The 22,396-nt window shown below is 40.0% G+C and overlaps 1 protein-coding gene across 3 annotated transcripts in view; it reads right to left on the bottom strand.

The window, feature by feature from the left end:
• Positions 1-22,396, bottom strand: part of ELP3 (elongator acetyltransferase complex subunit 3) — a 110,955-nt gene that overhangs the window by 75,554 nt on the left and 13,005 nt on the right. For all 3 annotated transcript variants that reach the window (XR_004350481.1, XM_032635841.1, XM_032635840.1), the window contains exons 4-7: positions 17,096-17,166; positions 16,094-16,157; positions 14,325-14,393; positions 11,811-11,965 (exon numbers count right to left, since the gene is read on the bottom strand). Coding sequence is in view for 2 of the 3 variants with exons in the window: in XM_032635841.1 (XP_032491732.1) it covers positions 11,811-11,965; positions 14,325-14,393; positions 16,094-16,157; positions 17,096-17,166 (359 nt within the window). In the remaining variant the exon portion in view is untranslated. The remainder of the gene's footprint in view (positions 1-11,810; positions 11,966-14,324; positions 14,394-16,093; positions 16,158-17,095; positions 17,167-22,396) is intronic.

The raw sequence follows: 22,396 nt of genomic DNA, 5'->3' as shown, positions 1-22,396 counted from the left end.
TGCGGTACGCGGGCCTCTCACTTGTGGCCTCTCCTGTTGCGGAGCACAGGCTCCAGATATGCAGACTTAGCGGCCATGGCTCACAGGCCTAGCTGCTCCATGGCACGTGGGATTTTCCTGGACCGGGGCACGAACTTGTGTCCCCTGCATCGGCAGGTGGACTCTCAACCACTGCGCCACCAGGGAAGCCCTTTAATCCATTTTGAGTTTATTTTTGTGTATGGTGTTAGGAGTATTCTAATTTCATTCTTTTACATGTAGCTCTCCAGTTTTCCCTGCACCACTTATTGAACAGGCTGTCTTTTCTCCATTGTATATTCTTGCCTCCTTTGTCAAAGATACAGTGATCATACGTGCGTGGGTTTATCTCTGGGCTTTCTATTCTGTTCCATGGATCTATATTTCTGTTTTTGTGCCAGTACCATACTGTCTTTTTTCTTTTTTTAACATCTTTATTGGAGTATAATTGCTTTACAATGTTGCGTTAGTTTCTGAGTATAACAAAGTGACTCAGCTATATGTATACATATATCCCCATATCCCCTCCCTCTTGCATCTCCCTCCCACCCATACTGTCTTGATTACTGTAGCCTTGTAGTATAGTCTGAAGTCAGGGAGCCTGATTCCTCCAGCTCTGCTTTTCTTTCTCAAGATTACTTCTGCTGTTCAGGGTCTTTTCTGTTTCCATACAAGTTGTAAAGTTTTTTGTTCTAGTTCTGTGAAAAATGCCATTGGTAGCTTGACAGGGATTACACTGAATCTGTAGATTGCTTTGGGTAGTAGAGTCCTTTTCACAATGTTGATTCTTCCAATCCAAGAACATGGTATATACCTCCATCTGTCTGTATCACCTTTAATTTCTTTCATCAGTGTCTTATAGTTTTCTGCAAACAGGTGTTTTGTCTCCTTAGGAAGATTTATTCCTAGGTATTTTATTCTTTTTGTTACAATGGTAAATGGGACTGTGTCTTTAATTTCTCCTACAGATTTTTCATCTTTAGTGTATAGGAATGCAAGAGATTTCTGTGCATTAATTTTGTATCCTGCTACTTTACCAAATTCACTGATTAGCTCTAGTAGTTTTCTGGTAGCATCTTTAGGATTCTCTATGTATAGTATCTTGTCATCTGTAAACAGTGACAGTTTTAAATCTTTTCCGATTTGGATTCCTTTTATTTCTTTTTCTTCTCTGATTGCTGTGGCTAAAACTTCCAAATCTATGTTGAACAACAGCGGTGATAGTGGGCAACCTTGTCTCATTCCTGATCTTAGAGGAAATGGTTTCAGTTTTTCACCATTGAGAACCATGTTGGCTGTGGGTTTGTCATATATGGCCTTTATTATGTTGAGGTAGGTTCCCTCTATGCCCACTTTCTGGAGAGTGTTTATCATAAATGGGTGTTGAATTTTGTTGAAAGCTTTTTCTGCATCTATTGAGATGATCATATGGTTTTTTTTTTTTTTTTTGCTGTACGCGGGCCTCTCACTGTCGCGGCCTCTCCCGTTGCAGGGCACAGGCTCCGGACGCGCAGGCTCAGCAGCCATGGCCCACAGGCCCAGCCGCCCCGCAGTATGTGGGATCTTCCCGGACCGGGGCACGAACCCGCGTCCCCCACATCGGCAGGCGGACTCCCAACCACTGCGCCACCAGGGAAGCCCGATCATATGGTTTTTATCCTTCTGTTTGTTAATATGGCTATAACACTTTTTAATAGAAATTGATAAGCATAAACTTTATATAGAAAGGCAAAGGACCTAAAATATCCAAAGCAATCTTGAAAAACAATGACAGAGTTAGAAGACTTATACTACTTAAATGTATAAAACTGCAGTAATCAGGACTGTGGTACTGGCATAAAGACAAAAACACATCAACGGAACAGAAGAGAGTACAGTCCCAAATTTATATAGCCAATTGATGTTTTAAAAAATTATTTTATTTATTTTTGGCTGCATGGGGTCTTTGTTGCTGCGCGTGGGTTTTCTCTAGTTGCAGCGAGTGGGGACTACTCTTCGTTGTGGTGCGCTGGCCTCTCACGGCGGTGGCTTCTCTCGTTGCGGAGCATGGGCTGTAGGCGCACAGGCTTCAGTAGTTGTGGCTTGTGAGCTCTAGAGCGCAGGCTCAGTAGTTGTGGTGCACGGACTTAGTTGCTCCGCGGCATGTGGGATCTTCTGGGACCAGGACGCGAACCCACGTCTCTGCGTTGGCAGGCGGATTCTTAACCACTGAGCCAACAGGGAAGCCCTAGCCAATTGATTTTTGACAAAGGTGCCAATACAATCTATATAGGAAAGGGAAGTTTTAAAACAAGTAATGTTGAAACAATTAGGTATGTATATGGAAAAAAAGAAACCTTGACTCCTACCTCACACTATACATAAAATATTAAATCAAGATGGATCATAAGCCTACGTATGAAAGGTAAATATAAAGGCTAAAACAATAACTAGAAGAGAACACAGGAGAATATCTTTTTGCCTTATGAGTAGGCAAAGGTTTGTTAGAGATAATACAAAAAGCAGTAATTATGAAAGAAAAAATTGCAAATTAGACTTTACCAAGACAAAAGACTCTGCTCAAATACATTAACATAATGAACACTCAAGCCACAGACTGGGTTTTTGTATTTGTAAAATATAGATCTAACAAAGGTCTAGAATCCAGGATATATAATAGCCCAATAAAAAATGGGCAAAAGATTTTACCACACACTTCACAAAGGAAATATATATAGAAAGCGTAAGCACGTAATAAAGTGCTCAACATCATTAGTCATCAGAAAAATGCAAATTAAAACCACAATTAAACCCACAACACACCCACTAGAAGAGCTAAACTTACGAAGACTGACAACACCTTATGCTGGTGAGGATGTGGAACAAATGAACACTCATACATTACTCGTAGGAGTAAAAATGGTACAACCACTTTGGGAAAATGTCTGGCAGTTTAAAAACTAAACATATGATGTAGCAATTCCACTTCTAGTTATTACCCAAGAGAAATAAATACATATATTCACAAAAAGACTTATATAAGTATGTTCACTGAAGTTTTATCATAATAGCTACAAACTGGAAACAGCCCAGCTATATCCATCAATAGAATGGATAAACAAACTGTGCTCTATGCATATAACAGAATCCTACCCAGCACTAAAAAGGTAACGGCTACTGAAATACCCAACATGGATAAATCTCTAAATATAACGCTCGGTGAAAGACGCCTTACACAAAAGAGTATATGCTATATGGTTCCATTCATATGACGTTTTAGAACAGGCAAAACTAATCTATGAAAGGAAAAAAAGGGAAGACTGCTGCTTCTGGGAGGTGCAGGTGAGGATTTACTGGGAGGAGACAGGAGGAAACTTTCTGGGACGATGGTAATGTTCTATATCTTAGTATGATTTTGTTGCACAGGTATATGCATTTGTTAGAACTCATCAAAGAGTACCCATAAGACCTGTGCATTTCACAGTATGTAAATTTACTTGAAAAGAAAATATTACAAACAGTGAAGTAGCTAATGATGTGCAAATGCACGTATTCGGGGAGAAGGGTACTGAAGTCTGCAGCCTGCTTTGAAATGTGTTAAAAAAATAAAAAGAAGGATTGATGGGTGGATAGAGGAATGGCTAGTTGGATAAGTATGTGATAAAGCAAACACTGTAGAACCTCGGTGACAGGTATGGGATGTTCACTGGAAAATTCTTTCAATTTTTGTTTGTTTCAAATAAAATGCTGGAAGAAAAACAACTAATATCACCTCTTTTTATGATGACTAAGATTGTATCCTAGGTTGGACTGCCAATGTTGGGGATCCTGGTCACCATCTACGAAAATCTGATTATCAAGGGAGTAAGTAAAAGTGACCAACAATATGAAGTGAGGCGCGGGGATGGGGAGGGTATTAGAGCCAAAGTCCAGACATGCAAGAGGTTCTGAGGCCTGCCAGAAATAAGGCCAGGGCAGCAAGGCAGGAGACTGCCACTTTCAGGCCTTCTTAGGTTGCTTTGCTTTCTTCATTCCTCTGCAAATCTATGAAATTAGCTTCTGGGCCTGGGACCCAGCATTACCTAGCACTCTAGTTTTTCCAAGACACAGAAGGACATAGTTGGAGGATTTAAAGTCATTGATGGAGGGGGAAAAAAGAGGAAGGAACAGAACTGAATTAAAAATTCCACAGGGAGAAGGTATGACTCACCTACTTCTTGGTGGGTAACTACCCTTTTAAATTGAATCTTGTGAAAACAGCCAAGGAGCATTAAAAATTGAATGCAAAACTGCTTCTGGGCCAGGCTGATTAAAAAGGAATAAAACCATTTTAAAAGGTTGTTTTGAGATATTTGGCAACATTTGCATTCTGGTGAACGGGTGACTCAGATCCCACTGCTGGTCCTTGTCACCTCCAGAGCTATGATTTTTAGAGGATGATAGTCACCAGTAATTGATGATCTCTGGAGATTACTGCAGTCTCAGTCTAGCTGATAGTAATGAGTGATTATCACTTTGCTTGATTTAATGAGCCTTCACAGAAATCATACCTGCTTTGTCCTTGACCTCTCTGTTCACTCAAGCTTTCCAATGTTTCCATCTGCAAGGATATAACATACTGCTTGTTACTAACCTGCCATAAATAACAACCAAGTTCACCTTGTTAGGGCTTTTCCTTACCCTAACTCTTAATCTTTTAAGAAAAAAGCAAAACTTTAACCAGATGACACACAATAGCAAAGCAGAGACACACTTGAGCTGATAGAACTTGACACTAATTCGAACAAAGACTTTTAACCTTAAACACGGTTGACTCATCTGTCACAATATGTAACTTTTAACTTAATTTAAAATTAATCTTAAAAAAAAAAAACTCACCTAGGGACTTCCCTGATGGCGCAGTGGTTAAGAATCCACCTGCCAATGCAGGGGACACAGGTTCAAGCCCTGGTCCGGGAAGATCCACCTGCCGCAGAGCAACTAAGCCCGTGTGCCACGGCTACTGAGCCTGCGCTCTAGAGCCCGTGAGCCACAACTACTGAAGCCCGTGTGCCACAACTACTGAGTCCACATGCCACAACTACTGAAGCCCGCACGCCTAGAGCCCTTGCTCTGCAACGAGAAAAGCCATTGCAATGAGAAGCCCGTGCACCGCAACAAAGAGCAGCTCCCGCTCGCTGCAACTAGAGAAAGCCTGCGCACAGCAACGAAGACCCAACGCCACCAAAAATAAATAAATAAAATAAATAAATTTATTAAAAACAACAACAAAAAACACCCCACCTATGCCAAGCTTGTCAAAGTCAGTATTACATCTGTGTAGTTGTACTAGTATCAACTACTAGTAAAATAAACATGAAATTCATCACCTTACCTCTGAGAGAAGTGGGTCATGCTGGGTAACCCAAACAGTTTTCATGAATACCCTCTGCGCAAGAGAACTTAGAGAACGGCAAAGTAAATATCTCATCCAAAAATTTTGAAGAAAACGTTATGTTCAAAACACAGTATCTCTGGGCTGCTCTACATTTTGCAAAGATGTCAACATTTGAAAATAGTTTTCTATGTCTCTATAATACAAACCAGACAACTATTTCTTCAAATTATACAAAGCTTCCCTGAAAAACAAATACCAACTCTATTATAGGGAATTGGCAGTAAAAATTTACCTCAACAAAGCAAACAAGATACCACAAATTGGCTTTTTCCAGATAATCTCATAAAAGTATAGAGACCAGGAGTAAAAAGCAAAACATGTCGAATGTGGGTTGGCAGGATTCAGTGTAGCATTTATGGATGGTTTCATGGCTCCCAGATTGTACTTTTACTACTTCCCGAGAGCCATTCATGATATTTGTTGCAATGAAGGCTCAAATCCCATAAAAATTTTTATCCGAAAGTAAAGTGTTTGTTGCCCCCTTGAGGTAAATTCAAGAACAGAAACAAAACAACGCCGGCTCTGCCTGGTCCATTAGAGAAAGAGGCTTGCTTCTCCAAACGGCTTTTTCTACACACATACCGTAATCGCAAGTTATAATAATAATAAAACTCTATTTTCACCCGGACAAAAAAGAGGCAATTTACAAACACCACTAGACACTGCACCATTTCTGCAAAAATAAAGATAAAACTTCACACAAAGAATAGAGCAAATATTTTTAAAGTTTCAGTTGATGAGATGTCAGACTAACTGCATCCTAAAAATTCATTATGCAGATCTTCAGTTGGCCTAGCTCACATGACCCGGGGGACCCAAACTGTAGACTGAAAAGCTCTGCAGCAAACTTTCATGGGGGTGAGGAAGGGCGGGACAAGTCCAAGATACTTATGGCTCAAATCCACATAATGTGCAAGGTCTGCAACATGAGGACAGCTGCACTGATAAAAAAATATACAATACATAAGCATGCGTAGAAAAATATGATGGTCTGAATAGATTATCCTGTGAGGGAATTCTCAGAGTTCAATGATTTTAGTCAGTAATCCTCTGAGGTACTGCTGCCATCCTAATATCATGGGGCTTTGAACTAATTAAGGTTGTTTTTCTTCCTCCAATTGCATTTTATTCTAAGCTATCATCTGATTTTCAGTATTATTAGGAAGAATGCGATGGATTTACATCATTACTCCTCTATAGATTGAAAGACTTCAGCGTTTTACTCAGCGTGACTCATATTCATGAATGATCAAGTTCTGAATGAGCAGTAAATATGGTCCCATCTCATCCTGCTACGAAAGGCCCTGCAGGATGGAGAGATCACCTGGGCCAGCTGTTGCTCAAAGTCCACATTCATGGACATAGAATTAACCTGTCACATCCTCTACTGACAATCACACAAAGTAGCGGCTCACACATGCTTTCCCAGCTGCTGAACTCTCTACCCAGGCCCCTCAAACTACCCTTGAGATTTATTTAAACTTATGAGGAAGTCTCTACTCTTTTCATTTATACCAACCCAAAGGAGAGCAAAAGAAGGGGCTGGGAGAAGTAGGGAGAGCACAAAAAGACGGCCCTGTCCCCAATTCCAAGAGGAAGCCCTACCTAGGTCGTTAGCTGTCAATATCTGACCAACAGATGGATCATTCAAAATTCATTCACAAGTGTGCTTGTCCAAAAACTGTTTTAATTACAGGGTAATGAAAGTTTCCTCACTTGTAAAACAGGGATAAGTTAAATACTTAAAGACTTCTTATAAGAACTGAATAAGTGAATACTTATCACAATGCTCAGCACACTGTACGCTGTATACGTCCTCCTTTACCCCCACGTCTCATGTCCCTTTCTCCTCAGTGCTAACTATTGCCTATGATGATCACCATTCTACCACCTCTTCTATGCATTTACACTCACAGGCACGTATACAAAAATGATGGGCTCACACTGCAAGAATGGCCCTAAAAATTGCGTCTTCATGTAGCATACCTTGGAAATCTGAAACTCTCCCATAAGGTGACCGTATCCATTTGCATGGCTATAAATAGCATCTATGAGCTGATAATCCCCAATTTTATATCGCCAGTCCAGGCATCTCTTATATAGCCTATGGACATCCCCACCTGAACGTATTCTAAGCATTTCAAACTTAATGCAGCCAAAGTAAAACTCTCGATTTTCTCCCACAAACCTGTTCTTCCTTCTGTCTTTTCCATCTCAGTATGTGACACAACTCTCGATCATTTCCTACAACCAAAACCTGGGTGTCATCCTTGATTCGTTCCTCTTTCTTACTGTGGACCTCATCCAAAATCTGTCAGTTTCCACACAAAAATACAGCTAATCCATCTATTCTTTTCTGTCATTACTGCCACCACCCTCATCTGAGCTGGGGTGGATACAACACTCTTCCACCCAGTTTCCCACGTCCACTCTTGCACCAACATTCTCATGTTGCAGCCACACAATAACCAGAATGAGCTTCTTACAAACCCAAACACATCAGTCTCCTGCTTGAAACCATTCATCTACTTCCTACGGCTGATTCGAAAGTTTTTAAGTCCTCAAAAGCATGTATAATCAGGCCCACACCTAACTTTTCAATCTCCTTTCATGACATATGCCCCCCTTTTCACTGGAATCTAGATACCCTGGCCTCCTCTCTGTTCCTGGAACACCTCAAGTTCTTCCTCATTTCAGTGCCTCTTCTTTTTTCTGCGCTCGGCCTGACTCCCTCCTTATACTTCAGATCTCAGCTTAAACGTCACCACTTTGTGTGCAGAATCAGCCCAGGTATTCTCCATCATAGCCGTCTATATCCATCACAGCACTTACTGTTTGTTATTTGTTGAACCAGTAGAATGTAAGCACCATGAGGGCAAGGACAACATCCGTCTTGTTCACCATGTTGTTCCCAGTGTCCAAGGCAGTGCATGGCCCCTAATGGGCCTTCAATTAATGTTCAGTAAATAAAAGAGAATAGTACACAGTAACTTAGCCAGGTGTTCCTGAAATTTCTGAAAATAAAAACTATTCTAAGACTTTCATTTCTTAAATCATTGAACTATATATGAAACCTTAGTATTCTTCTCACTAAAAATGGAGACATGAGGTATCAAAAGAAAGCATAATTGTCTTCTGTCAACTAGAATTTGAAATAAATGATCCCATCCATAAACAAATTATTTAATAGTTATTAAACAGTAATTAAAACAAGTTATTAAATAATAGTCACTTGTTTTTCTATGGCTGAGTAATATTCCATTGTATATATGTGCCACATCGTCTTTATCCATTCATCTGTCGATGGACACTTAGGTTGCTTCCATGTCCTGGCTATTGTAAATAGAGCTTCAATGAACATTGTGGTACATGACTCGTTTTGAATTATGGTTTTCTTAGGGTATACGCCCAGTAGTGGGACTGCTAGGTCATATGGTAGTTCTATTTCTAGTTTTGTGTGTGTGTGTGTGTGTGTGTGTGTGTGTGTGTGGTATGCGGGCCTCTCTGTTGTGGCCTCTCCCATTGCGGAGCACAGGCTCTGGACACGCAGGCTCAGCGGCCATGGCTCACGGGCCCAGCCGCTCCGCGGCACGTGAGATCCTCCCAGACCCGGGCACGAACCCGTGTCCCCTGCATCGGCAGGCGGACTCTCAACCACTGCACCACCAGGGAAGCCCTCTATTTCTAGTTTTTTAAGGAATCTCCATACTGTTCTCCACAGTGGCTGTATCAATTTACATTCCCACCAACAGTGTAAGAGGGTTCCCGTTTCTCCACACCCTCTCCAGCATTTATTGTTTGTAGATTTTTTTGATGATGGCCATTCTAACCAGTGTGAGGTGATACCTCATTGTAGTTTTGATTTGCATTTCTCTAATGATTAGCGATGATGAGCATCCTTTCATGTGTTTGTTGGCAATCTGTATATCTTCTTTGGAGAAACGTCTACTTAGGTCTTCTGCCCATTTTTGGATTGGGTTGCTTGTTTTTTTGATATGGAGCTGCATGAGCTGCTTGTATATTTTGGAGATGAATCCTTTGTCAGTTGCTTCATTTGAAAATACTTTCTTCCATTCTGAGGGTTGTATTTTCATCTTGTTTATGGTTACCTTTGCTGTGCAAAAGCATTTAAGTTTCATTAGGTCCCATGTGTTTATTTTTGCTTTTACTCCCATTTCTCTAGGAGGTGGATCAAAAAGGATCCTGCTGTGATTTATGTCAAAGTGCTCTCTATGTTTTCCTCTAAGAGTTTCATAGTGTCTGGCCTTACATTTAGGTCTTTAATCCATTTTGAGTTTATTTTTGTGTATGGTGTTAGGAAGTGTTCTAATTTCATTCTTTTACATGTAGCTGTCCAGTTTTCCCAGCACCACTTACTGAACAGGCTGTCTTTTCTCCATTGTATATTCTTGCCACCTTTATCAAAGATAAGGTGACCATATGTGCATGGGTTTATCTCTGGGCTTTCTATCCTGTTCTACTGATCTATATTTCTGTTTTTGTGCCAGTACCATACTGTCTTGATTACTGTAGCTTTGTAGTACAGCCTGAAGTCAGGTAACCTGATTCCTCCAGCTGTTTTTCTTTCTCAAGATTGCTTTGGCTATTCGGGGTCTTTTGTGTTTCCATACAAATTGTAAAATTTTTTGTTCTAGTTCTGTGAAAAATGCCTTTGGTAGCTTGACAGGGATTGCACTGAATCTGTAGATTGCTTTGGGTAGTACAGTCATTTTCACAATGTTGATTCTTTCAATCCAAGAACACGGTATATCTCTCCATCTGTTTGTATTGTCTTTAATTTCTTTCATCAGTGTCTTATAGTTTTCTGCATACAGGTGTTTTGTCTCCTTAGGAAGGTTTATTCCTAGATATTTTATTCTTTTTGTTGCAATGGTAAATGGCAGTGTTTTGTTTGGATGGGCCTAGAGTCTGTCATACAGAGTGAAGTAAGTCAGAAAGAGAAAAACAAATACCTTATGCTAACACATATATATGGAATCATAAAAAAAAGAAATGGTTCTGATGAACCTAGGGGCAGGACAGGAATAAAGACGCAGACGTAGAGAATGAACTTGAGGACCCAGGGAGGGGGAAGCTGGCAAGCTGGGACAAAGTGAGAGTAACACTGACATATATACACTACCAAATGTAAAACAGATTGCTAGTAGGAAGCAGCTGCAACATGCAGGGAGATCAGCTTGGTGTTTTGTGACCACCTAGCGGGGTGGGATAAGGAGGGTGGGAGGGAGACGCAAGAGGGAGGGGATATGGGGATATATGTATACATATAGCTGATTCACTTTGTTATACAGCAGAAACTAACACAACATTGTTAAACAACTATACCCAATAAATATGTTTTTTAAAAAAAGTCACTTGTTTTGTTGATTATATAGCAGTTAAATGTCTCAGATTAAAAGTACTCCCAGTGCTCTTTTTGGGTGGGCTCACCTAGTCCAATCAAAGCTACCCCTGCAGTTTAGACCAGCCTAAGGCTGAGAAGATCTGCACAGTGGTTTTTTTGGGTTTTTTTTAAAGTAAATTTATTTACTTATTTATTTATTTTTGGCTGCATTGGGTCTTTGTTCCTGCACGTGGGCTTTCTCTAGTTATGGCGAGCAGGGGCTACTCTTTTTTGCGGTGTGGGGGCTTCTCACTGCGGTGGCTTCTCTTGTTGTGGAGCACTGGCTCTAGGCGCGTGGGCTTCAGTAGTTGTGGCACACGGGCTCAGTAGTTGTGGCTCATGGGCTCTAGAGTGCAGGCTCAGTAGTTGTGGCTCATGGGCTAGGTTGCTCCATGGCATGTGGGATCTTCCTGGACCAGGGCTCGAACCCGTGTCCCCTGCATTGGCAGGCGGATTCTTAACCACTGCACCACCAGGGAAATCCCTTGGTTTTGGTTTTTTGTTGCTGTTGTTCTTTCTTTTTCTTTTTTTTTAGTTTCTTTTTATTCTTTCACATAGTGATTTTGTGAAAATACTAATAACCAATGGACCATACTCACTTTTTAAAAACATAATCCTTTTTCCCACAAAACAGAAGCAACTACAAGGACTAGGTCTGTATGAGATGACAGATGTTAACTCAGCTTACTGTGCTCATCATTTCATGATATATGTGACATCAAATCATTATGCTGCACACCCTAACTTATACAGTGCTCTATGTTCATTGTATCTCAAGAAAATTGGGAAAAAATGTATTTAACCTTACAACCCATGAAAGGTATGCAAATAAAAAGAATGACATCCTCTCCCCTCCCTCCCCGAAAGAACTAGGAATATAGACATAGAGCAAAAGGAATTCTCACAGACTGCTGCTAGGAGGATTAACTGACAGCCAGCGTTGGTGAATATGATAAAATAAGGATTTCTTACTTGACTGCCTCGTAAATATTGTTGGAGGTATGTCCTGATAAGGCATCATGTAAATTTCGAATAAAATAATCTCTGTATTCTTCTGGAAGGGCCATAAATGTTCCACCCATCACAATAAATTCCACTTTATCCACACTGTGACCAAGTTGTTTTAACTGAAAGACATAAATTCATCAGCATTAGAAAGATATAGTCAACTACCCTAAGAGTGTTATTGCAAATTTCTAATTTTACTTTGCGGTGTTCTCATCAGTATAGTTTAAAAATGAGAAGCAAACATGTTAAGCAAATTCTATGGACTAAAAAAAATAGACTCCAGGGTCTGAAAAGGAAATTATTGCTCAAATAAGGAGGACGAGAATTAAAAATAATAAACAAGAAGTCTGATGTCAACTTACAGAGTTAAGTGAAAATTTAATAATACAAAGAATATAAATTAAGAGAGCAGCAAAGCAAATAACACAATATGTAATAGAATAAACAAATATTTATTGATTACATATTTTATGCCAGACTTTGTGGTCAGCACTGGGGACGAAGAAGACTATATGCAACATAATCAGGACTTGATGCAAGTGAAAGAGAACACTAGATTAGAAAGAAACGTTAAGAAAGCAGTTTTAAATTAAAAGTTTTGAATTAATTATGAAGTTTCTGGGTACAGGTAGCACCTTAAGCCTAGTTTCAGGAGTGGCGGAAGGACAATGAAGTCTGAAATATGACATCCCTTCTATTTGGGAAGAGAATGGTATAGATCTTTCAGTTTTTCAACTACAATAAGGCAAGATTCTAATTTTTAGAAACAGGTATTTAAATTTCTTGCCATATCTTAGGCCTGAGAAAAACTAGGTCAAGTAGACTACAAATTATGAACTCTAATGTACTACGTAAAGAGGATGTCCACACTTAATATAAGCAAAAAGTTACTTTGTTTTATACTTGTTTCTGAAAATGGCAAATAACTTATACATACATACATCCTTATACATATGTAAATCCTTACAGATACATAAGCATATGGGCATGCATGTGCATACACATGCAAATATATATCTGTAAGTACATGTACATAGCTATCAACACTAAAAGAATACTTTATAACTATGGTTGTTTACCAGGAACACACAACAAAATCTTCCTGGTAGCTTTTTCAAAATATCTTGCCTGGACCCTAAACCAGACTTAATCAGAACTTCAGCGGTGAAATCTGGCATGTGTTTTGGAAAAGTTACTCAGGTGATTCTAGTGCATTTACAGTTAGGAAAAGAATCACTACTCTCTGGTAGTTTCTAAAATCTTTCAAAACCCATGCTCCTGTTTGGAAAATATAAACATTTCGAACTCTACTGAAACACTTCAAATGAGTTAAATATCATGGGGAATTCCCTGGTGGTCCAGCCAGTGGTTAGGGCTCTGTGCTTCCACCGCAAGTGGCATGGGTTCCAAAAAAAAAAAAATTATGGCTAAAAAAGAAATTGAAGCAATTGAAGCAATGGTCAGTTTAGGAACTATGTTGGCTCCCTGCAGGTGGGGTCCTCTCCTACAGCTGACAATCCTGATCCATATATGCTTGGGTGACAATGATGTGAAAATTAGAAGTGGTTGGTATCCACTCGTAATAACAGTTAAGCACAGAAGCGACTTACTGACTATGGTATGTGCTACTTTCCATTTGAGATTTTCTAGTTGTCTTACTAGATGTAACTATAAAAACTATGGACAGTTCTTGCATTGTTTGAAATTGGACAAGTTTAAAATAAAATTGTGAAAAAGAAAATCTGTATTAATGTTCAGAGTTCTTGAACAGAGCAAGGCCATCTACACAGTACTTGTTTTTAATCAGTTATATTGAGGTATAATTTTTTTTTTTGGTGGCTTTGCCATGCAGTTTGCAGGATCTAGGGATCGTGGCCTAGGGACTGAACCCAGGCCACGGCAGTGAAAGCCCGGAATCCTAACCACTAGGCCACCAGGGAACTCCCGGGGTATAATTTATATACAATAAAATCCACTAACTTTAACTGTACAATTAAATGAGTTTTGACAAATGTTTAGAGTTGTGTAACCACTGCCACCACCACCACCAGTATACAGAACAACTCCATGGCTCCCAAGAGTCCCTCATCCCCCTGTACAGTCAATTCCCCATTCACACCCCAGCAAACTAGTCACAATACTTCTCACTTGGCTTATGGAAGCTAAAATTCAATCCACCCACCTATTGTCTAAGACATATCCATATTCTGTAAATTTCATACCATAAATAACTTTCTACAAATTGAAAGAACTTTAGAGACTATAAAATCCTTACAGAAAATAAGACGGTCTTTAAAGCAAGTAGTGTTTTTGACCTTGCTAGGTATTGCATAATAGTCCCCCTCCCTCAGATGGATATTAAAAACTTACAAAGGGGAGAAATATTCTTTCAGTTCTTATTTCTGGTTCAACTCAAATCAAGCAATAATACCTTCTAAGTATAAAGATCTAATGTAACAATGCTTTTTAAAACCTTACCTGTTCTATTCGGTGTCTTGTCTGTAGATAAGGGTCATACCTAGCACGGATAGCTCGCATGGAGGTTGGCTAAGAAAAAAGAAAAGTATCCTGTTATGCCCACGCTGAATTAAGAATAAAAAGTAGTTTCAAAAGCGTATTAAAAATAAAGTTCCCTTGGGCTCCTTTCTTCCTCTCTCAGTCTTGTCAGGGTTCAAAACAATGTCCTGAATAGCATTCAGCTGGTCTCCACTCAACAGCAGGCAGCTCCTTGGACCATAGTTATATCTTTGTGTAAACCCTTATGGAATCCCCAGGGTCACCAAATTGTTATACTGCTCACAGACATAGCTGTGTATACACATTCAAAAGAGTTACTTGATAAAATAACCTTTAAACCAGATCATTAAATATCAATACAACAACAGTTTGTAATGGCTTAACAAAAAGCCATCATGCTATCATACAATGGAATAGTCTACGGCCATGAAACAATATACTGATATAAAACGTTCCCTAAGATACATCGTTAAATGAGAAAGGTAAGGTGCAAGGTTTTGATAGACTACCTCCTGTGTAAAAAGTTAGGATAAAGAGTATGTATTGCTTTTATATCTATATACTATCTCTGAAGGATGTATAGGAAGGGGATGATACTGATTTGTCTTCGGGGGCTGAAGCAGAAAGGGGTGGTGGCCAGGGGAGAGTGATGACAGGGAGTCTTCACTGAAAAATTCTTTTAGTATTTTTAAAAATTTGAACTATGAAAAACAGGTAAGAAATGAAAAAACATGTATAAGAAAAAAAGTCACATGGTTTCCTGGCTGCTGGCCTCTTTGGATGAGGCCGACGGCTTCGAAAGCCTGCTCGCTGGCCTCCTGCTTTCACTCTTGCACCCGCTCTAATCCTGCCCTCACAGAATCATCAAATGATCTTTTAAAAACCGGAACTGGATTATATCATCCCCCTGCTTTAAATCTGGATGGCTTTTCACAACACCTATAACAAACTCCTTGCCCTGGCTTACAATCCCCTGCATCACCCGTCTCCCGAATCTCATTCTCCCCTCACCTGCTCTGCTCCAGATGCCCCCACTGTCATTCTGAGCCTGGCTCCATGTTCCAGCTATTCTCTCTGCTAGGAATGCTCTTTCTTGGTATTCTTGAAAGGCTCTTTCTTGTCATTCAGGGCTCAGTTTAAATGTCACCTCCTCAGACCATTCCTTCCTAGCCCCCAAGGCTGAAGTATCCACCCTGCTACGACATCTTACTTGACTTTACTTCCCTGCTTTGCATTTACTAGTACCTGATTGTTTTTTCTTGTTTGTTTCTTTACTATCTACCCCCATTTATTAGAAAGTAAATTTCTCAAGACCTGATCTGTTTTTTCACAGCTGCAGAGGCAGGACAATGTACTGGTGAGGAGCACAGAATTCAAAGCCCGGCCCTGTTACATATTAGGGGCGTGTCTCCAGGCCAGTCATGTAAGACTTCTAGGCCCTGGTTTCCTTATCTAAAAAACTGGGATAATAATAGTGTCTACCTTCAAAATCCTGCTGTCAGGTTTAAAGTTGTAAAGCACTTAGAACAATGTTAACATATTAATAATAAGTGCTTACATAACTATTTCGCCAGTGACTAGAACGACAGACACTCAGCAAATGTTTGGTGGATGAATAACTTATGTAATCAGGAAAAAAAAAAAAATTTTAAGAAAGCTGGTACTTATAAAAGCATACTCTTAATAAAGTATGCTGTAACACTCCTCAGGACAGCCTCACATTACTTTACCTCATATCCAGTATAAGACTGGGTCGAATATTCAAAGTCTGAATCAGGTCCACCAGGGCAGTATCTGCCAATACAATAAAACGAAGATGTCAGATACAGAACTTACTTCAACAGTCTAGCTCAAGTATCTACAGGCTCCGTAAAATCCTGACTGAACCAGCTTCATTTTCGAATCCTAACAGAAGATTGTACCTTTGTAGTATCTGCAAATATATACATTTTCTACTAACAAGTAAAAAGATAAACATATAAAGGAACATTATTACAGTCATTTTCAGAGTATTGCAGTCACTATTATGTTAGAAGTTTAAGCTTTTAGGGGCAAATAACCAGGCCTAAGTTTTCCTAAGTTTGGACTGATACTCACAGTGCTCTCTTGGTAACTACACTTAAGAAAATCTTTCTCCTGATTAATAACCTTCCTGTCTAGAGTCATGAATATTCTTCTGCTAATTTTTCTAATTATCTAAATTTAGTAAGTTTAAAGATTATTAGTAAAGATAAGTTTTTACTTTGATACTTTTCTGATCCAAATTCATTATAAACTTCTGACATTTGGAATTTAGGCAGCTCATATTTCCACGTATCGTTTATCAAGTTAACAGAATATCTACTGTTTTGAGTTCTGTAACCTATGAATTTTTTTTACTGTGTATTGCAACAAATTAAAATCTTTATATGCTTCATTTTTAAAGCATCGAGACATCCTACTAGTAGGTGCTTGTTTCAAAGAACTAACTTATGAATCTATTAAGTCAAAGTTTTAAATGTTACCAGGGAGTTCCCTGGTGGCCTAGTGGTTAGTGATGCCGGGCTTTCACTGCTGTGGCCCGGGCTCAATCCCTGGTCGGGAAACTGAGGTCCCAAAAGCCGTGGCCAAAAAACAAATACAAACAAAAAAAAGTTTTAAATATTACCAGCATGTATTGATCAAGGCTCTAGGGGACTTACTGGTTCAATTAAAATACACACACATACACAACTTATCACAATCATACTCACACACATATGTTTCCTGTAAAACTGATGTGTGGACATCTGTGGGGTTTGCACATGACAGCCACAACAGCAATCTATAAAAGGAAGATTAATAAAAAAGCAATTATGAAATAATTCATACAGGTGGCACGGGTGCCACCCGCTGGGGCTCCGCTCTCCCTGCACAAGCCCGCGCGTCCTTCCCGACGAGGTCCCTGCGCGGCACGGCCAGGCTCAGTGCAATTTTGACAGCAATCATCATACCGAGCTATTATGAAGTGTGACGTCAGTCTGGAGGACGGATAATATATAAGCCAGTTCTTGACACCCTATCTTACAAGGAAACATCTGAGGCCATCAGTCCACTTCACTTTGCCATTGAACATGAGCCCTATAGGCATGTAATACATAATTGTTGAAGTGTAAGTAAAATGTGGAAAATATATCTTCTTCTGGCTCAAGGAATATTATTATAAAAGAGTTAAAAACTGTGGCCTTTCATTTATACAAACGGAAAATTGTATTGACTTCTCTCACGTAGTAAGGCTTCTAACGTGAGGAAAAACATGGAATGACAAGTGTGGGAAAGAGCAAGCACTAAATTACTATCAGAAAAATAAACGGAGCAGCACAGTGGTGCTCGGTGATTTATGGGGGCAATTAGTCACCACCCCAGGTGCTGCTGAGGACAGCATGGCGGCAGACTCGCCAGGCCCGAGAGGAAGAAGAGGCTTTGCACTGCTCTCCAGACAACTTTTCAAACAAGAGAGGATATTTGAGCACATTAGGTTCCATGTCTTCCTTCTGGGTGCCCACCCTTCACATTATTCAACCAACCTAATACATAAACATATTTTTAGCACAATATTAACTTGTTCTGTGTGTGTTAAAAAGACCAACTGCAGCTTTTTTCTCTCCCACTGTCCAAAGTTGGTGTTTCCCTATCCCGTAAAAAGCAAAACAAACAAACGGAAAAACCCTTTCCCCACTCACAAGTTGTCCCCCTGACATGTGCCTTCGGTCTGTCTCATTACTTTTGCATCTTGCTACTATGTTCTATATTTGCTCAGAGCCACTGGGTGCTAAGGAATTTGGTCTGCTGCTCCTCCAGGGAAGTTTGGTGAGCTGGTACAAGGAGGTGATAAACAAGGCCATAAAACACAGGGTAAATGAAAAAGATACATAAACCTCCTGGTATTTCTTTTTTTTTTTTTTTTTTTAACATCTTTGTTGGGGTGTGGTTGCTTTGCAATGGTGTGTTGGCTTCTGCTGTATGGCAAGGTGGGTCAGCTGTGCATGTGCATGTCCCCATGTCTCCTCCCTCTTGCGTCTCTCTCCCACCCTCCCTGTCCTGCCCCGCTGGGTGGTCGCAGAGCACTGAGCTGATCTCCCTATGCTGTGTGGCTGCTTCCCACTGGCTGTCTATTTTACGTTTGGTACTGTATATATGTCCATGCCACTCTCTCACTTCGTCCCAGCTTACCCTTCCCCCGCCCCCGTGTCTTCCTGATATTTCTTAACATGCTCTTTAACATACTGTATGTAGTGCCTATGTATATGTGCATAACAAAATAAGCCTGGTAAAACGTAAAAAAAAAAAAAAAATCATACAAAATTCTGGAGAGTTGTTATCGCTCAGAAAGCGGGAGAGGAATGCAATCAGAGGGTGGCACACAAGCAGGTTTCAAAAGTACTGGTAACGCTGTATTTCTTAAACTGAGCTGTGGGTACCAGGGTGATCTCTTTTCAATATTATTAATTTTCAAAATGTACATATGCATTGTATCCACTAGTTTGTATTATATTTTACAATAAATTAAGTGCAAAATAAGGAATTAATAATTTTTAAAGTCACGGTGATTCTTACTCTCTCTTGCTCTTTGATTTGTTTTAATAAAATAGCCTACAAGAGAACAATTACTTACGCAATTCTGTAAAATTGTATCTAAACCTAATCTTTGTATCCCAAACTCTTCCCAGTAGATCTCAATATTTAGAATAGAGACTATTAAACTGGAGCTAGACTTCAGAGTGTGTGCAAGATATTCTCAGAGGGGTCTGTCAGAGCCCAGTGGGGTAGGAAGAGCATCTGCTTGAGAAGGACGTGATGGCAGAGTTAGATAATCAGTCACATATGGGGGCAGCTGGTCAAATAAGGGTATACACTAAGATGAATGCAAGCCAGATTTCTTACTGTCAGAGAAGAAAGTTATGATTTTTTAATTTATTTTATTGAAGTATAGTTGATTTACGATGTTGTTAATTTCTGTCTACAAAAAACTGATTCAGTTATACACATATATACATTCTTTTTCATATTCTCTTCCATATGGTTTATCACAGGATATTGAATATAGTTCCCTGTGCTATACAGTAGGACCTTGTTGTTTATCCATCCTATATAAAATAGTTTACATCTGCTAGCCCCAAACTCCCAATCCATTCCTCCCCAACCCCGCTCCCCCATGGCAACCACAAGTCTGTTCTCTATGTCTGTGAGTCTGTTTCTGTTTTGTAGATATGTTCATTTGTATATTTTAGATTCCACATAAAAGTGATATCATATGGTATTTGTGTTTCTTTTTCTGACTTACTTTACTTACCATGTTGCTGTAAATGGCGTTATTTCATTCTTTTTTATGGCTGAGTAGTATTCCATTGTATATATGTACTACATCTTCTTTATCCATTCATCTGTCAATGGACATTTAGGTTGTGTCCGTGTCTTGGCTGCTATGAACATAGGGGTGCATGTATCTTTTTGAATTATATCAATAGTTTTATCCAGATACATACCCAGGAGTGGGATTGCTGGATCATATGGCAACTCTATTTTTAGTTTTCTGAGGAACCTCCATACTGTTTGCCATAGCAGCTGCACAATTTACATTCCCACCAACAATGTAGGAGGGCTCCTTTTTCTCCACCCCCTCTCCAGCATCTGTTATTTGTAATGACTTTTTAATCATGGCCATTCTGACCGGTGTGAGGCGGTACCTCAGAGAAGAAAGTTAAAATATGCAAAGGGAGAGAACTAGAATGAACTCTGTGGGTTGGATGAAATTAAAGGTACTGTTGTGGACTCACAGTACACACACATACACACACACACACAAATATAGATGTAAATGTTTTATGTATATGTGTGTGCACATATATATTTCCTAGTTTGGTCCACGGAGAGGGTCTGGGAGCAGCAACACCCTAACGGCATTGAGCACATCTAGCACTCAGATCTTTGTTTCTAAATATTCTTCTCCACTAAAAGAAACCAGGGCTCCTTGGAGTAACAGCTGATTCCAGGGCTGGGGTAAAGAAAGTACAAGATGAGCCTGGAACATTTTATTATGACTGAAAGCTAGAAACTGCCCAAAGAATGATGGGGACATTTAAAAAAGAAACAGAAACCAGCTTGAAAGGGCTCCTACTGGTCAAAACTGGGAAAATTTGTACATCAAAATAAAAAATGATAGAACAGATTATAACCCACCAAACAGGAAACCATTTAATCCAGTCACATAAATGAATGAGGAGACTGGAAGTCTGATAAGGAACAGGATATTTGCATAGTTTCAAAGTACTTCACCGGGCTTCCCTGGTGGCGCAGTGGTTGAGAGCCTGCCTGCCGATGCAGGGGACATGGGTTCGAGCCCTGGTCTGGGAGGGTCCCACATGCCGCGGAGCAACTGGGCCCGTGAGCCACAACTGCTGAGCCTGCACATCTGGAGCTTGTGCTCCACAACAAGAGAGGCCACGACAGTGAGAGGCCCGTGCACCGCGATGAAGAGTGGCCCCTGCTCGCCGCAACTGGAGAAAGCCCTCGCACAGAAACGAAGACCCAACACAGCCCCAAATAAATAAATAATAAATAAAATTTTAAAAAAAAGTACTTCACCACACAAAACTTCTTAATTACAAAGTGGAAAAGAATAACTTTACAAAGGGGACGCCTAGCAGACATCACCTTGATCAAAGACAACATCAGTGACAGGACAACAAACTATGCACCACCTGACAGGATATAAGAACACAGTATCACTTCTGTGATGTTCCTGCCAGACATGCAAACCCAAATCTAATTATGAGGACACATCTGATTAAACCAAATTGAGGGAGATGCTACAAAACAACTTGCCTGAAATCTTCAAAAGTGTTAAGGTAATGAAGTAAAGGAAAGACAGAGGGAAGTGTCCAGACTGAAAAGCCATGACAACTAAACACAGCACGTGATTCTGAACTGGGTCCTGTAGGTCATTACTGACACACCATTAGAAACTTGAATGAGGTCTGAGGACTAGATGATGATAATGTATCAGTGTTAAAATTTCTGATTTTGATGGCTGTATTGTGCTGATGTAAGAAAATGGTCTTGTTTGTAGGAAGTACACACTAAAGTATTCAAAGGCATTGGCTTTGCACCTTACTCTCAAATGGCTCAGGGATAAAGTGTTCTTTGTAGTGGATTTTCAACTTTTCTGTAAGTCTGTGATTATTTTTTAATAATAAAAATGATTAAAATTGAACTTAAATCATTAGTGATCTACAGAAACTCCAAAATAAATAATTTTGCAAATCAAGGGCTTCCCTGGTGGCACAGTGGTTGAGAGTCCGCCTGCTGATGCAGGGGACACGGGTTCGTGCCCTGGTCCGGGAAGATCCCACATGCCACGGAGCGGCTGGACCTGTGAGCCATGGCCGCTGAGCCTGCGCGTCCGGAGCCTGTGCTCCACAACGGGAGCGGCCACAACAGTGAGAGGCCCGTGTACCACAAAAAAAAAAAAAAAAAAAAAAAAAAAAAAAAAAAAATGCAAATCTGAATTAAAAACTTAGATTTTCAAACAAATGTTTGTATTTAAAATGAGACACAAGTGGTATATGTATACCACTGATGAGGTCAATCTAATTTCCCAATCTTTTATTGAGGGCCTACAATATAGGCCAGGTTCTGAGCTACACAGAGCAGGTGGGCCCTAAGACTACAAAAATATTAATGCACTGCCTCTGTCCCCTGAAATCATACAAGCTAGCAGGGGAGGAGGACACAGAGAAATAGGCTATTTCAAAACCACATGGTAAGAAGCATGTGGTAAAAGAAAATACTAGGGATGCCCAAAGAAGGGGATTAATTAGCCCTGACCAGGGGCGTCAGGGAAGCCTTCCTAAGGGGTTGACAGCCATGCTGAGTAAGAGTTAACTGAGCTAAGAAGGCAGAGGGACGTGGGGACCAGGGAAGCAATGTGCAGGAGTTTTCAAGCATTTTTGAAGTGGCTGAACTCTCCCTTCAAGTAATGTTTTACTTAGAACATCAACTTACAGAAGAGAGAA

The sequence above is a fragment of the Phocoena sinus genome, chromosome 6 (assembly GCF_008692025.1).
Source record: "Phocoena sinus isolate mPhoSin1 chromosome 6, mPhoSin1.pri, whole genome shotgun sequence".
Classification (NCBI taxonomy): Eukaryota; Metazoa; Chordata; class Mammalia; order Artiodactyla; family Phocoenidae; genus Phocoena; species Phocoena sinus.
The sequence above is the reverse complement of the archived record's forward strand: the minus strand, read 5'-3'. Positions and strand labels throughout refer to the sequence as shown.